The sequence below is a fragment of the Equus przewalskii genome, chromosome X (assembly GCF_037783145.1).
Source record: "Equus przewalskii isolate Varuska chromosome X, EquPr2, whole genome shotgun sequence".
NCBI lineage: Eukaryota > Metazoa > Chordata > Mammalia > Perissodactyla > Equidae > Equus > Equus przewalskii.
In genome coordinates, this window is record NC_091863.1 from 44800256 (window position 1) to 44814376 (window position 14121).

The 14121-nt window shown below is 39.4% G+C and overlaps 1 protein-coding gene across 2 annotated transcripts in view; it reads left to right on the forward strand.

The window, feature by feature from the left end:
* The first annotated feature begins 7701 nt into the window (after positions 1 to 7701).
* Positions 7702 to 14121, forward strand: part of RRAGB (Ras related GTP binding B) — a 32275-nt gene continuing 25855 nt past the window's right edge. Inside the window, exons 1-3 of one of the 2 annotated variants that reach the window (XM_070605583.1) lie at positions 7702 to 8468; positions 9338 to 9371; positions 12298 to 12397. In XM_070605583.1, coding sequence (XP_070461684.1) covers positions 8377 to 8468; positions 9338 to 9371; positions 12298 to 12397 — 226 coding nt within the window. In that variant the 5' untranslated portion in view covers positions 7702 to 8376. The remainder of the gene's footprint in view (positions 8469 to 9337; positions 9372 to 12297; positions 12398 to 14121) is intronic. The other variant, XM_070605582.1, reaches the window with a different exon arrangement.

The following is a 14121-nucleotide window of genomic DNA, read 5'->3' on the forward strand; positions in this document are numbered from 1 at the left end:
ATTTGAAGTTTTCCTCCTATAGATATTGTACTTTTTATAGGTTTATACCTAAGTGTATAGCTATTTTAGTGGTAATGTAAATGGTATTGTGTTTTTAATTTTTTTTTATAAAAAGCACTTGTTCATTGCTGGTATATTGACACTCCTTTATAGACTTTTGTATATTAACTTTATGTCCTGCAACTTTGCTATAATCACTTATTCCAGTTTTTTCATTGATCACTTCAGATTTTCTACATAGATGATTAAGTCAACTACAAACAAAGACAGTTTTCTTTATTCCTTCCAAATATGTATATATTTTATTTCTTTTTCTTGTCTTATTGTATTAGCTAAGACTTCCACTGTAATGGAAAAAGGAGTAGTAAGAGGGAATATCCTTGCTTCGTTCCTGAAGTTAGTGGGAAAGCTTCAAGTCTCTCACCATTAAGTATGATGTTACCTGTAGGGTTTATATAAATGTTCTTAATCAAATTGAGGGAGTTCCCCTCTATTCCTAGTTTGCTGAGAGTTTTTATCATGATTGGGTGTTGGATTTTGTTAAATGTTTTTAATCATTTGATGTTTCTTGTTTAGCCTGTTGATGTGATGGGTTATATTAATCTTCAAATGTTGAACCAGACTTGCATACTGGGATAAATTGCACTTGGTCATAGTGTACAATTCTCCCTATACATTATTGGATTAGATTTGCTAATATTTTTTGACTATTTTGGCTATATGTTCACAAGAGCTGTTGGTCTGTAGTTTTCTTTTCTCTATTAATTTTCCATTTCATCAATTTCTGCTGTAATTTTTATTATTTCTTATATTTCTGCCTACTTTGGATTTAATTTACCCTTCTTTTTCTATTTTCCTAAGATGGAAGCTTATTGATTTTAGATCTTTCTTCTTTTCTAATATATTCATTCATTGCTATAAATTTCCTTATAAGCAGTGCTTTCACTGCATCCCACAAACTTTCATAAATTGTATTTTCATTTAGTTAAAAATATTTTTAAATTTTTTAAAGATTTTTTTGTTTGACCTGTGTGTTGTTTAGAAGTATGTTTTTTAACCTCTAAGTATTTTGAGATTTTCCAACTATCTTTCTGCTGTCAATTTCTTGTTTAATTCCATTGTGATCTGAAAGCATACATTGTATGCTTTTGATTCTTTTGAATTTGTTAATGTGTGTTTTATGGCCTAAAAAGTAGTCTATCTTGGCGTATGATCCATGTGAACTTGAGAAGAATGTGTATTCTGCTGTTCTTGGATGAAGTAGTCTATTGGTGTTAATTATATCCAGTTGATTGATGCTGCTGCTGAGTTCAGCTCTGTCCTTACTGATTATCTGCCTGCTGGATCTGTTCATTTCTGATAGAGTGGAGTTGAAGTTTCCAACCATAATAGTAGATCCATCTGTTTCTCCTTGCAGTTCCATAATTTTTTCTTCACAGATTTTGATGCTCTGTTGTTAAGCACATACACATTAAGAATTGTCATGTACTCTTGGAGTATTGACCTCTTTATCCTTATGTAATGCCCCTCTTTATCTCTTATAATTTTGCTTGCTCTGGAATCTGTTCTGTCTAAAATTAATAAAGGTACTCTAGCTTTCTTTTGATTACTGTTAGCATTGTATATCTTTTTCCATCCCTTTACTTTAATCTATGTGTGTCTTTATATTCAAGGTAGGTGTCTTGTAAACAATGATGGGGTTCAGGGCACACTACTCCAAAATGTGGTACCTTGGCATATTGAAGTTTCTTTTGAGGAAGATTAGCCCTGAGCTAACATCCAACACCAATTCTCCTTTTTTTTTTTTTGCTGAGGAAGATTAGCCCTGGGCTGACATCCATGCCCATCTTCCTCTACTTTATATGTGGGACACCTGCCACAGCATGGCTTGATAAGTGGTGCACAGGTTCACATCCGGGTCTGAACTGGCGAACCCCAGGCTGCCAAAGCAGAGTGTGTGAACTTAACCACTGTGCCACTGGGCTAGCCCCTGAATATTTTAACCTGAAGCAATTTGAGAAAATAACAGAAGCAGAAAGGTCACTCTGACTTTCCTCCCACCCTTCTCCCAGAAACAGGTCATAAAACCCTCACGTGAGAGGTGCCCTCCCTATACCTGGAGGAAAAGAGCATCCTTATCTTTGAAGACAAATGGATACCAAGAAGAATCCTAACAAACAGGCCTTGCTGAGTTTCCTCCACTTTACTACACTTACCTACACTTACACTACACAACTCCTTAACCTATTCTATTTCTACACGACTGTCCATTCTTCATCAAACCTTGCTTAAAAATACACAGCTCTAACTTTTTCTTTGGGTCTTTATTTCCTTATGAAGGCTCCTGTGTCACATAAAACTTAAATAAATTTGCGTGCTTTTCTCCTATTAGTCTTTGTAAGTTTAATTTTCAGACCCAGCCATGGTCTCTAAGAAGCTCAAGGAAAACTTTTTCCTCCCCTACAACAACATGTAGTTAGATCTTATTTTTTGATTCACTCTGAAAATCTCTGTCTTCTAATTGGTGTATTTATACCATTGATATTTAAAGTGGTTATTGATATAGTTGGATGAAGATCTACCAATACTTTTTACTGTTTTCTATTTATTGCCCTTCTTTTTTCCTATTTTTGTCTTCCATTCTTTTTCTGGTAATTTCTTCCATTTTCTCTCCTTCCTTTGCATATTGATCTTATTTCTTTTCAAATTTATTTTAGTGGTTGACCTAGACTTTGCAATATAGGTTTAAAAATAATCCAAGTCCACTTTCAAATAACAATATACCACTTCACAGGTAGTGCAAATAATCCTAATTCCTTGCTCCTGTCTTTTGTATCATTGCTGTTATTCATTTCTCTTATACATAAGCTATCATCGTCAAATACCTTGCTGCTATCATTATTTTGAACAAACTGTAAGCTATTTAATTAATAAGAAAAATAATTTTTCACTTATTCCTTCTCTAATGTTCTTCCTTTCTTTATCTAGATCTAAATTCTTGACTTATATCATTTCCCTTCTCTCCAAAGATCTTCTTTCAACATTTCTTGCAGGGCAGAAATTCTTGCAGGGCAGAATTTCTACTGGCCACAAATTCCCTCAATTTTTGTTTGTCTAAAAAATCTTTATTTCTTCTTCATTTTTGAAGGATAATTTTGTACAGTACGGAGTTCTAGCTTGGTGGGGTTTTTTTCCTCTCAATACTTTAAATATTTCACTCCACTCTCCTCTTGTTTGCAAGTTTTCTGAGGAGATGTGCGATGTAATTCTTATGTTTGCTCCTCTATAAGTAAGGTGTGTGTAGGGATTTTTCTGGTTTTCATTCAAGACTTTTTATTTGTCTTTGATTTTCTGCATTTGAAAATGATATACTTAGGTGTATTTTTTTCTTTTCTGGGCATTTACTCTGCCTGTTGTTCTCTGAGCTTCCTTAATCTGTGATTTGCTGTCTGACAATAAATTGGGGGAAATTCTCAGTCATTATTGCTTCAAATATTGCTTCTGTTCTTTTCTTGTTTTCTTCTCCTTCTGGTATTCTCATTATGCATATGTTACCTTTTTTGTAGTTATGCCACAGTCCTTGGATATTCCTTTCTGGGTTTTTTTACAGCCTTTTTTCTCTTTTCTTTTTACATATTCTCAAGGTCATAAATTCTTTCTCCTCAGCCATGTCCAGTCTACTAATGAATCCAACCAAGGCCTTCTTCATTTCTGTTACAGGGTTTTTGATCTCAAGCATTTCTTTTTGATTCTTTCCTAGAATTTCAATCTCTATGCTTACATCACTCATCTGTTATTGCATGTTACCTACTTTTTCCATTAGAACCTTTACCATATTAATCATAGTTACTTTAAATTCACAGTTGGGTAGTTCCAACATTTCTGCCATATCTGATTCTGGTTCTGATCCTTGTCCAGTCTCTTCAAAGTGTGTTTTTTGCCTTTTTGTATGCCTTGAATTTTTGGTTGAAAGGTGGACATGACGTTCTGGGTGAAAGGAGCTTGGTCAATAGGCCTTTAGTAATGTGGTGGTAATCTGTGGGGGAAGCGGACTATAACCTATAGTCCTATGATTATGTCTCAGTCTTTTGTGGGTCTGTGCCTCTAGACTGTGAACCTTACTAGTTTTTCTCGGGGTTTTTACCCCTTTAGGTGGGACAGGATGTCTAGAGTGGGCTCAAGTTGGGTATTTCCCTTCCCTCAGATAGGCTAGGCACTGATAAAATCCCAGCAGAGTAGACACTAGTAAAGTAACCTCTCCTGAGGGCAAGCTTTGTTAAGAACAAAAAGCTCTAGTTTATTTCAGAATGGTTACTTTTCCCCTCCCACAGCTAGTAGCAGGAGGGGATTTTCCTCTGATATTCACTGTGAGGATCTAGTAGAGTTCCTGGAGGTAAAACTCACAAAAGCGTGAAGGCTCCCTTATGACTGGGCTGCCCTGGAGTTTTTAACTCTCAGACTTGTTCGTGCTGAGCCTCCAGAAAATTGCCAATTACAGTTTAGGTTTTCCTACTCCGGTAGTAGTTCCCACAGAGGTTTCTGTGGATGGGCTTCTGCTTTAGAGAGTTATCATTCTCTGTACCCGCATCTGTCTTTCCAATTTTAGGAGCAGCAGTTTGCTCTATGACTTCACTTCCCTGATGAATCTAAGAAGACATTGATTTTTCAGTTTGTTTAGCCTTTTATTTGTCGTTAGTATGGAGTGGTGACTTCTAAGTTCCTTATATACTGGGCAGAAAACCAGATGTCCCTCCATTAGACTTTCATTCATCAAATCCTTAAGTCTAGTTAACTGGAATATCATTTCTTGATATTTTAAGCAAAGGTCTGGGAATGGGGAAGAAAGAGCTGCCAGCAGGATGTAGAAATAAGCTCATGGGGCTCTGGGAAGTAACAACGAACTATGGAACAGAGGAAGAAGGGAAGGTGTAGGAAAAGAAGGGCAGGGAAGTTATGAGGGACAGTTTGAGAATTGATGACTCAGATGTGGTTGAGGAAAAAAGGCAATTACAATGAATTTAAGGAATAAAGGGAAATACATCTTACTGGATCTTAGGGGTCTATATTACTTTCTCTTGCTGAGATGGATGGTTGAAAAAAATATAGGGTGGGATCTGGACAAATGGAAAGCTGATGTGTTTGTATGAGATGTGTGTGTATGAGTATAGTGGAGCTGAGATGTTAGACAGAAGCATCTGACTGGCAGTGGGACCTGAAACAGAGGGATGGTTGTATTTCTAGTGTCTAACATAGTTCCTAGCACTGAATGGCTGCTCACTAAATATTTGTTAGATGAATTCATGAACAACTCTGCAGGGCTTAATGAACACTTTCTGAAAAGAACCTATAATAAAAAGTTTAAAAATTAATTTAGCAAAAGTAAAAATCAATCTTCATCTCCTATCTATGCAAGATTCTTTAATGAAAATGTAAAAATAAACAGCCAAGGATACCTGGGTGGAAACCAGAACATTAACCTCAGACCATATAGGGATGCACTGTACCAAGAGTCTTATTCATCATTCTTTGGAATCAACTCTTACTTTGGTTTAGTTCCTCAATTTTTTTCAAATCCCTTTCTTCCACTCCCATCCTCCTACCCCATTCCTCCTCTTTCCTCTACTCCTTTCTCCTCTCTCCCTTTCCTCTTACCATCTCCTTACTTCTCCTCCTTTTCTTCTTCATCCCTTCCCCTCCTTTCTTCATCTGTTCTTCATGGACCTTAAGGGAGGTAGTAAGAGTGGGCAGAGAAATGCGATGGTTTGGAGGAGGAGGAAAAGGAGACTAGAAGTAGGGAGACAGTGAATTTCTATGAAAGAACAGCTTAAGGGAACAATTTGGCTGGTGAAATCTGGTGGTAGTAGGGGTTAGAGGATATGTTTGAAAGCTTCCTTTACATAACAAGCATATATTACTTACACTGAATGCTTTTTGGGAGTGACTTGACAGAGGAAGATTATTCCACCCACTCTCAACTCCTTTGGAGCTGCCATTTTAGGAAGATCACTTATGAGGCTATTGCAATTATTCAAGCCAGATATTACAAGAGCTGGAACAAAAGCAGCACCAGTAAGAATAGGGAGGAGCAGATAGACTGTAGAAAACGGACTAATGAGAACTGCAGAACTCTCAGCACATAACTCCCTCCAAACCCCTGCACCAAGAGGCTTGTCATGCCCTTAGGATGACCCCCAGCTCCCCATTGACCCCAACCCCCCATTAAAATGCCTGCCTGAGAAAGCTCAACACTACAAGGGGAATTTACTGTTTGTTCCAGTGTGATGATAGGCTCCTAACCTCCTTTTCTCAGAGCATTTACTAAAAAAGGTTTACAATTTTGAACACATACCTCTTATACTTCAGAAGTGTCTTTCTCAAGGACCTGAGAGCCATTCCTTTGAAATGTAATCATTGGGAAAGATAGGGCCTCTGTCTCCCAGTCTCTGAGGGAATATAGATTCCTAATTTTGATAACTGTCAGCTAGCAAACACAGTTAGCTTAATCGTATTTACATTGACCAACCTTCTGTAATTTTTCACTTCTGTGACTCTACGGAGCTGTAGCTCTCCCTCCTCCCTCATTACCCCTTAAAAAAAACAATTACCTCTGCACAAACTGGAACGGAGTTCAGCTTTTCCCCCTACTGTCAGTGGTTGTTGAATAAAGTCTGTTTTCACTGCTTTAACTCAGGCTGTATTTGTCCTAGACACCAATCATGGCTTAGTCTCACTGCTTGTATAGAGGGCAATGAATCTAAAGTGACTTCCTGGTTTGAGACTCAGGGTGTTTCACTACATAGGGAAAACTAGAACTGGAGCTGGTTTGGTGGAAGCTGGTGGGGAGGAGGGAGGAGATTAGCGAGTGATATGGGCTAAAGAAGCTGTAATCGGAATAAATTTTTCTTGAGGCATGACAGCTGTTGTGAGAAGGGACTATATAGGACAGCAAATGGGAAAGTCTGAGAGCAGATAGCACCCTGTTTCTCTCCAGTTTCCCTTCCCCTCCTTCTCTCCTCCCTTCCATCCTTCTTTCCTTCCTTTTCTTTCTCATCAAGTAATATATATATATATATATATACATACTACAAAAGGTCTTAAGATGAAAAGCAACAGTCTCCTCACTTCCCATCCCCTGCCCCTCTCCAGAAACAACCCCTTTGAACTCTTTCGGCCGTCTTTTCTGGTGGTCTCTATATCTAGATAGAGTATGTATATACCTACCAGTAGTCCTTTTGCTATCAATTCTAGACTATTGACTTCTTACTATGGTATATGAGAATTTATTTCCCTTACCACCAGTTTTAAACAAGTGAGGGGATGAGTGTGTACTAAAATCTCCAATGAATCCCTAGTCCCAGCAATAAAAAACTTTAATTGTACCCTTACTATATAGAAGACACAGTTGTAATTACTTTGGCTGTGTTAACTCAATTACAAACTCGGTTACAGGGACTAATAATAAACAAAGATTTTAAAAAACAGGAAGACAAAGACAATGCTCCTCCTTCCCCACCGAAAAACGCTAAAGGTGAAATAGTTAAAAGAACGAAAAAAGGCTAGCTTCAAGGCACTGCAATTGCAACCGTTTCCTTTAATTCTCTACGGCTGGCGGGTGGAACTAGGCCGGCTTACAAGGAAAGCACCTTCTGGCGGACAGCGCCCTCCCCGGCCCAAGCTTAGTGAGAGCTGGGGCCACGTGACGGCGACAGGCGGCACTCTGTCTTTCTCGGCGCAGTCTCTATGGTATTCTTCCCAGCCCACCCGCTCCTTGGGTAGCGGCAGTCTCGTGACAGGCTCCGGGTTTACGGCAGGTGCCCACGTGATCTTGGCCTGCAGTCGGGTGGCTGCGGTGAAGTACCTGGGCTCCTGAAGGGCTGGTGGTTAGGTCGTAACCGTAGCCGACGGCGGACTCTCCTGGGCAGCCAAGCTCGGGAACAAGGAGCCAGTTGAGGCGTTCACCGCTTACAGCACGGGTGCCCTACAGCACGGGTCTGCTCTTTCTGCCACCTTCGCCTTCGTCGTCCCTACCTCTTTGCGGGTGAAGTCACCTTTGGGTTTCGAGACCTTGGAGCCTGAGGCCCAAACTCGAGACGACTCCCCCACCCACCCCTCTTTCCTTCCCATCCTCCATCTCTTCCTTTGCACCACCGAAACAGCCTTTGAGCTGGCTTGCTCAGCCGTGCCTTGAGGCCAAGTTCCAGGCGGTAAAGGTAACCGCGGGTAAAGCAGCCCCCCAGTGGACAAAGGCGGAGGCAAGAATAGCGCAGGCCTAAGGGCCGCAGGCGATGAGAATAGGCGGCTGAGGGGGTGAACAAGGAAAAAAAAAGAAAAAGAGTACTGCGGATTTAGAAGGGACTGGAAAGGACTTGTTGCACGATGGAAGAATCTGACTCTGAGAAAAAGATGGAGAAAGAGAATCTGGGGCCGAAAATGGATCCTCCCATAGGGGAACCGGAAGGATCGCTTGGGTGGGTGAAGGGTATTATGTCAAACTTGGAAGTGGGGGGCTTTCTAATTGAGTAGAGTATTGTGACTTAGAACACCCCACCCATGATGAATTGCTTCGATTTACCAGTAAGGTTGATTGGTATCATGGTTTTGGTGACAGGATAAACTGGAAAGAGGACTGGTTGCTAACTGGGTAGAAACAACATTTTGGCACGGGCCTGATAATCAGGCCGCGGGCCGGGGGCGAGGAGGGGGAAAGTGTTCGAATTGAGGAGGCAGTTCTGAGTTGCTTTGAATTATCAATAAAGGAGATTTGACATCATATTGAAGATAAGGAGATTAGGAAGAGGGTTGGCATTTCCCGGGCCAAGATCAGTGGCTGGAGAGTGCTTTCTGTGTCAATTTGTACTTGAATTTGAGAATTATATTTTATATGCTTTGTGCCTGCGATGACTGAAATATGACTTGGAAGGACAGCTGAAGGACTAAAGAGTCTTCCAGATTTTAAAAATATGAGGCTAATTTAAAAAAATAGAGGACATTCAAATATGACAATATTGTTTGATTTGTTAAAGCACTTGTATGTGTTCTGATGAATTTTTTAAGATGAAAAATTGAATCTTGAATTTTAATGGCTCGTTTGTATTCCTAAATAAATCTTCCTAGGAGCTATCTCCTGAGCATGTAATTAGGAGATAGGGAGCATAAACCCACTTTTATAATTTAAGAGAATGAAGGCCTCTACTCGACTGAGGTCCTACACACAGCTATATTCAGCTGTTGTACTAAATATTCTCTTTTGCACCTCCACATTTATTTATATTTCTTTAATTCTAATTTCTAAGGCAATTGGATCATGGAAACTCTGTCTTTTGGTTTATATCTACAGGTGGGTGCTACCAAATACAGCCATGAAGAAAAAGGTAAGACGTGTTAGGTACATCAAAAACATGAAGGTAAAGGTAAGAAGTGTCTATTCAGGAAATATATTTGTGGTGTATGTATACCATCTTTTCTGGACTCTTGCAGGAACCTTCTATGTGTTCTTCTGACTTTTGTCTCCTTCTTTGCTATCAGATTTAATTTTTCTAGTATATAAATTTAACTGGGTCATTCACATGCTTAAGAACTTTTTGTAACTTCCCAAAGCCCATAGAATAAAATCCAAATGACTTCACTGCGTAGAATACCCTTTAAAAATCTATTCCTGACTAAACCATCTTCCACACGTATGCACCCTATCATAGCCATACAGAATCTGTTTCTTCTCCAAATTTAAAAATTAATTTGCATTTTGTGCAAGCCATACACACCTACTACACAGGTCTCTGCCTGCACATTTATGTTAAACCCAACTCAAATATTGCCACTATAAGGTCTTATATGAGTTCTCCAGATACAGTTGAACACTCCTTCCCTTGTGCTCTTAACACTCCTTCCAAGGTACTGTGCTCCGCCTTCAGGTTTAGGCAGAATCAGTAAGAGCACAGCTCTGAACAAATTTCTGAACATTTCAGGCTTTCAGTTTCTTCATTTGTAAAATGATGATAATATTACCTATCTCTTAGGATTGTTGTGAAGTTTAAATGAGCAGATGTAGGTAGAGCACTTAGATGAATACCTAACACACTTAGTCTTGGTAATTCTTTCATAAGCAATTGAGATAAGATGTCTTAACAAAAGAAATGTACCATATTTAGCCTTAACTTCATCTAACAGTTGAGTTATATAACTCCAATTTGCTGAAGGAATGTTCTTGATGAGCCTGTCTGAAGTTGCTATCAATAAGGATGCCTAGCGGCTGGCCCAGTGGTGTAGTGGTGAAGTTTGTGTGCTCTGCTTCGGGGGCTTGGGGTTCACTAGTTCAGATCCTGGGCGTGGACCTACATACTGCTTACCAAGCCATGCTGTGGTGGCATCCCACATAGAAGAACTAGAAGGATTTACAACTGGGATATACAACTATGTATGGGGGCTTTGGGGAGAAAAATAAAAAAGAGGAAGATTGGCAACAGATGTTAGCACAGGGCCAATCTTCCTTACCGGGAAAAAAAAAAAAAAGCGTGCCACATGAAAAAAAAATAAGGATGCCTAAAAACACCAGAAATTTCTACATCCTTAAGAATAAGAACAGGGGCCAGCCCTGTGGCCAAGTGGTTAAGTTTGCATGCTCTGCTTTGGTGGCCCGGGGTTTCACTGATTTGGATCCCGGGTGCGGACATGGCACTGCTCGTCAGGCCGTGTTGAGGCAGCGTCCCACATACCACAACCAGAGGCACTCACAACTAGAATATACAACTATACACTGGGGGGCTTTGGGGAGAAGAAAAAAAAAGAAGATTGGTGACAGTTGTTACCTCAGGTGCCAATCTAAAAAAAAAAAAGAAAAAGAAAACTTTTTGGTAACAACTTTAGACTGGCTCATCAGTAACATCTCCTTAGTGAGATTAAGTTATATAGCTTAATAGATTAAATTGAGCCTGAGTGCAGAGCACTTTCTTGAATACTCTCTTATTTGTAATTAGAAATTTTTATAAAATATCTTGGTATTGAAGATAGAACATGTACCCCTTCATTGGAAAAGCAAGGGAACTGGAACTATATTTCATAAATTTTAAGTTTGAGAAGACTTTTAAGTCACCTTACCTAATTCCCTCCTACTGTGAGAATCTACAGCGTCTTGGGTAGGTTTTTCAGTCTTTGTTAAATGATGATATTGACAAGAAGGCTGTTCACCTGCATAAGGCCACTCTTTCTGTTGGACAATTCTTATTGTTAAAAACTTGCTTGTTTTGTATCTTTGTTTTGATAGCTTGCACATTCTTTTGAAGAACATATTTTGAGCATCTGTTGTATGTTAGGCACTGGAGATACAAAGGGGATTCTCCCTGCCATTCAGGAGCTCAGAGTATTATGAGAGACAGACCAAAAAAAAAAAAAATAGATAACTGCAATGCATTATGGTCTTTGCAAATACTGTAAGAGTGCCGTGGGAGGACAGAGGTGAGACACACCTAAGCCAGCCTAGGGCATTGGGGTCAGAAATACCTCTTAAGGAGATGGTTACTGAACCAAGTCTTGAAGAATAAGTGGAGCTTAGCTGAAGGAAGAAAAGGGAATGGAAAGTTAATGGCATAGAGTGTAGCATGAAACAAAGATGTAGAGCAGGGCTCCCTGGAGATCTGGGAGCAGTCAAAAGTACTACAGGCAGTTCAGTTCAGTATGACTGGACTCTTGAAGTTCCAGCCCAGGAGGGTCAACAGAGGAGGGCAAAGGAGTAGATAAGCCAGATCAAGGAGGGTCTTACATGTAGTTTAAGAATTTGATCCTATAGGCCATGGGACACTTTTGAAAAGAAAAAGAGACAGAGTAATTAATGGAACAAAATCATGGAGGTAAGTGGAAGGGATGAGATCAGGGGCAAAGGTGGAAAGGTTAACCTTGAGCAGGAGGAAGAACTTTCAATTTTACTGAAATTCCCTGCCAGCTAGTTCAATGCATAAAACATTAGAATATGAGAGATGAGGGTTCACTTTCCTCTCAAGATGGTGTTTCTTTAACATGGTTCTGAAGATATGATAGTGAATATTAATAGCATAATAAATTCACTGCAATACTATCATCAAGCACGTGTGTGACCCATGACAGGTAAGTGCCTGGCCCCTGGAATTCCAGGTATCTGCATTCACCATTGATTGGGGAACTAGTTAGTTACAAGTATCCACTCCAGGGTGTTGGTACTATCACTCTAGTAAAACATCAAGTACAGGAGAGAAATAGATCCCTTTAGACTTCATTTGCTGTAGATTGCTAACTTCTTTTCTTTCTTTTTTACCACTTTGTCCTTAGGTGCTGCTGATGGGTAAAAGTGGGTCTGGTAAGACCAGCATGAGATCTATTATCTTTGCAAATTATATTGCCAGAGACACACGTCGCCTTGGTGCAACAAGTAAGATGTTTTATCTTATTGTAAAGTCAGGTGATCTTAACTATTATTAATCTGCATAACACACTTGGTTGCAGTAACTTGGGGATACAGAGGTTGAGAGATTTCTTTTGGAGCATGTTTCCTCTTTTTTAATTCCTTCTCAGAGGAGTGTGGCCTAATTCTGGTTACTATTGTTCGCTTTCTTGGGGAGGTTCTTTCCTTTCTTGGTTGCTTAGCAAGTGGGATGCCCTTGTTCAACTTCTTTTTTGCCCTGCTTTTTCTTAAACAGGCATAGGGACCCTTTTGTTTGTTTCTTTTGGAGGGCAGGGGTTTGTTTTTAACTGTTATTATATAAAGGGAAACTAATTGATAGGTATTAACAAGCATAACACTAAAATCTAAGATATTTTTAAAGCAGTGGTTAGTCCTAGCCTTCATTAAAAGGTAAACTGCTGGGGGCGGGAGGGAGGGTAACTTGATCTGTACTCTGCTGCTTCTCTTCCTGGATATGCATAGATGTTCTCACTGGAGTTCCAGCTCTGAGTTGAGAAATATTTGATCGCCTTTTATGGTTTAAATATTAAATCTGGCTTCTTACTATAGACTAGCTCGGCTGCCCTGGCTGCCAGTTCAGTGGATCTATGCTCCCGGGAGATCCCTTCTGTCTCTAGGCTGTAATGCCATTTCATTTTGGAGCATCCGAATATTTCTGGATTCTGCATTGATCGTTGGCTTCTGGGTGACAAAATCATTGCCCTACCTGGCTTTCATATATTCCTGATCTAAGTTTCTAGCGTCTTGACTGCTTTTAGGGACAAGTCACCCACTACTTCATAAGGTATCTCACTCTGGTTTCAGGCACAACACACATTTTAAAAACACTTTATGTTCCAGATCCTAGGATATAAAGGAGAAGGAAACCTCATTTCTGTTCTTAAAGTGCATGGAGTATAGCACAGACTCTCATAATTAGGGCAGTTTTAATGGTTAGAAAGCTATTTTTTAGTTAAAGCCGAGAATCTATTTTCCTTTATTTCTATTAGCTAGTCCCTTTCTCTTCTCTTGAGCCTCTATAAATATTTGAGTATGGTTAGTGTCTCAATCTATCCTAGCTATCCCTTGCCTCCCAAATCTTATTTTCCTTAAGTTAAACATCTCCAGTTCCTCCATCTGTTACGCATTTGACATCATTTTAAGCATTTTTAAGGGACTTGTTTGAACGTGTCTGCATTTTCCTTAAAGCACTGAGACTTAAATGCAGATGTGGTCTGATGAGGACAGAGTAGGACTATTACATCTTTTGTTCTGGGCATCTCACTGCTGTTAGCACAGTCTAGTCCCTACTCTCCTTTTGTGGAGTGGCCTTTATACTGAGTCACACGAAAAAAAAAGCAATTCTTTTTCACATATATTGTTATTAAAACACATATCTTCCTTCTGATTCTTGTGCAGTTCATATTTTCAACCTAAGAATACATGCTTATCTCTGTTAAATTATTCAGTTATGTTTGTTTTAGCCCATGGTATGTTCCTATACCCTGTGTTTGTTAACTCTGAAGTCTAGGGCAAATCACCATCTCACTGGGCCTCAGTTTCCTTGTCCATAGAAAAGGATTTGGTCTATTTTCATTTTAGCTACTTATTCTCTCATCTGATATATTAGCTATCCTTCCTAACTCTGCAGTTTGTACATTTGATAAGCATCTCATCTAGTTTTCATCTAAGTCATTCATCAAAAATTTTGG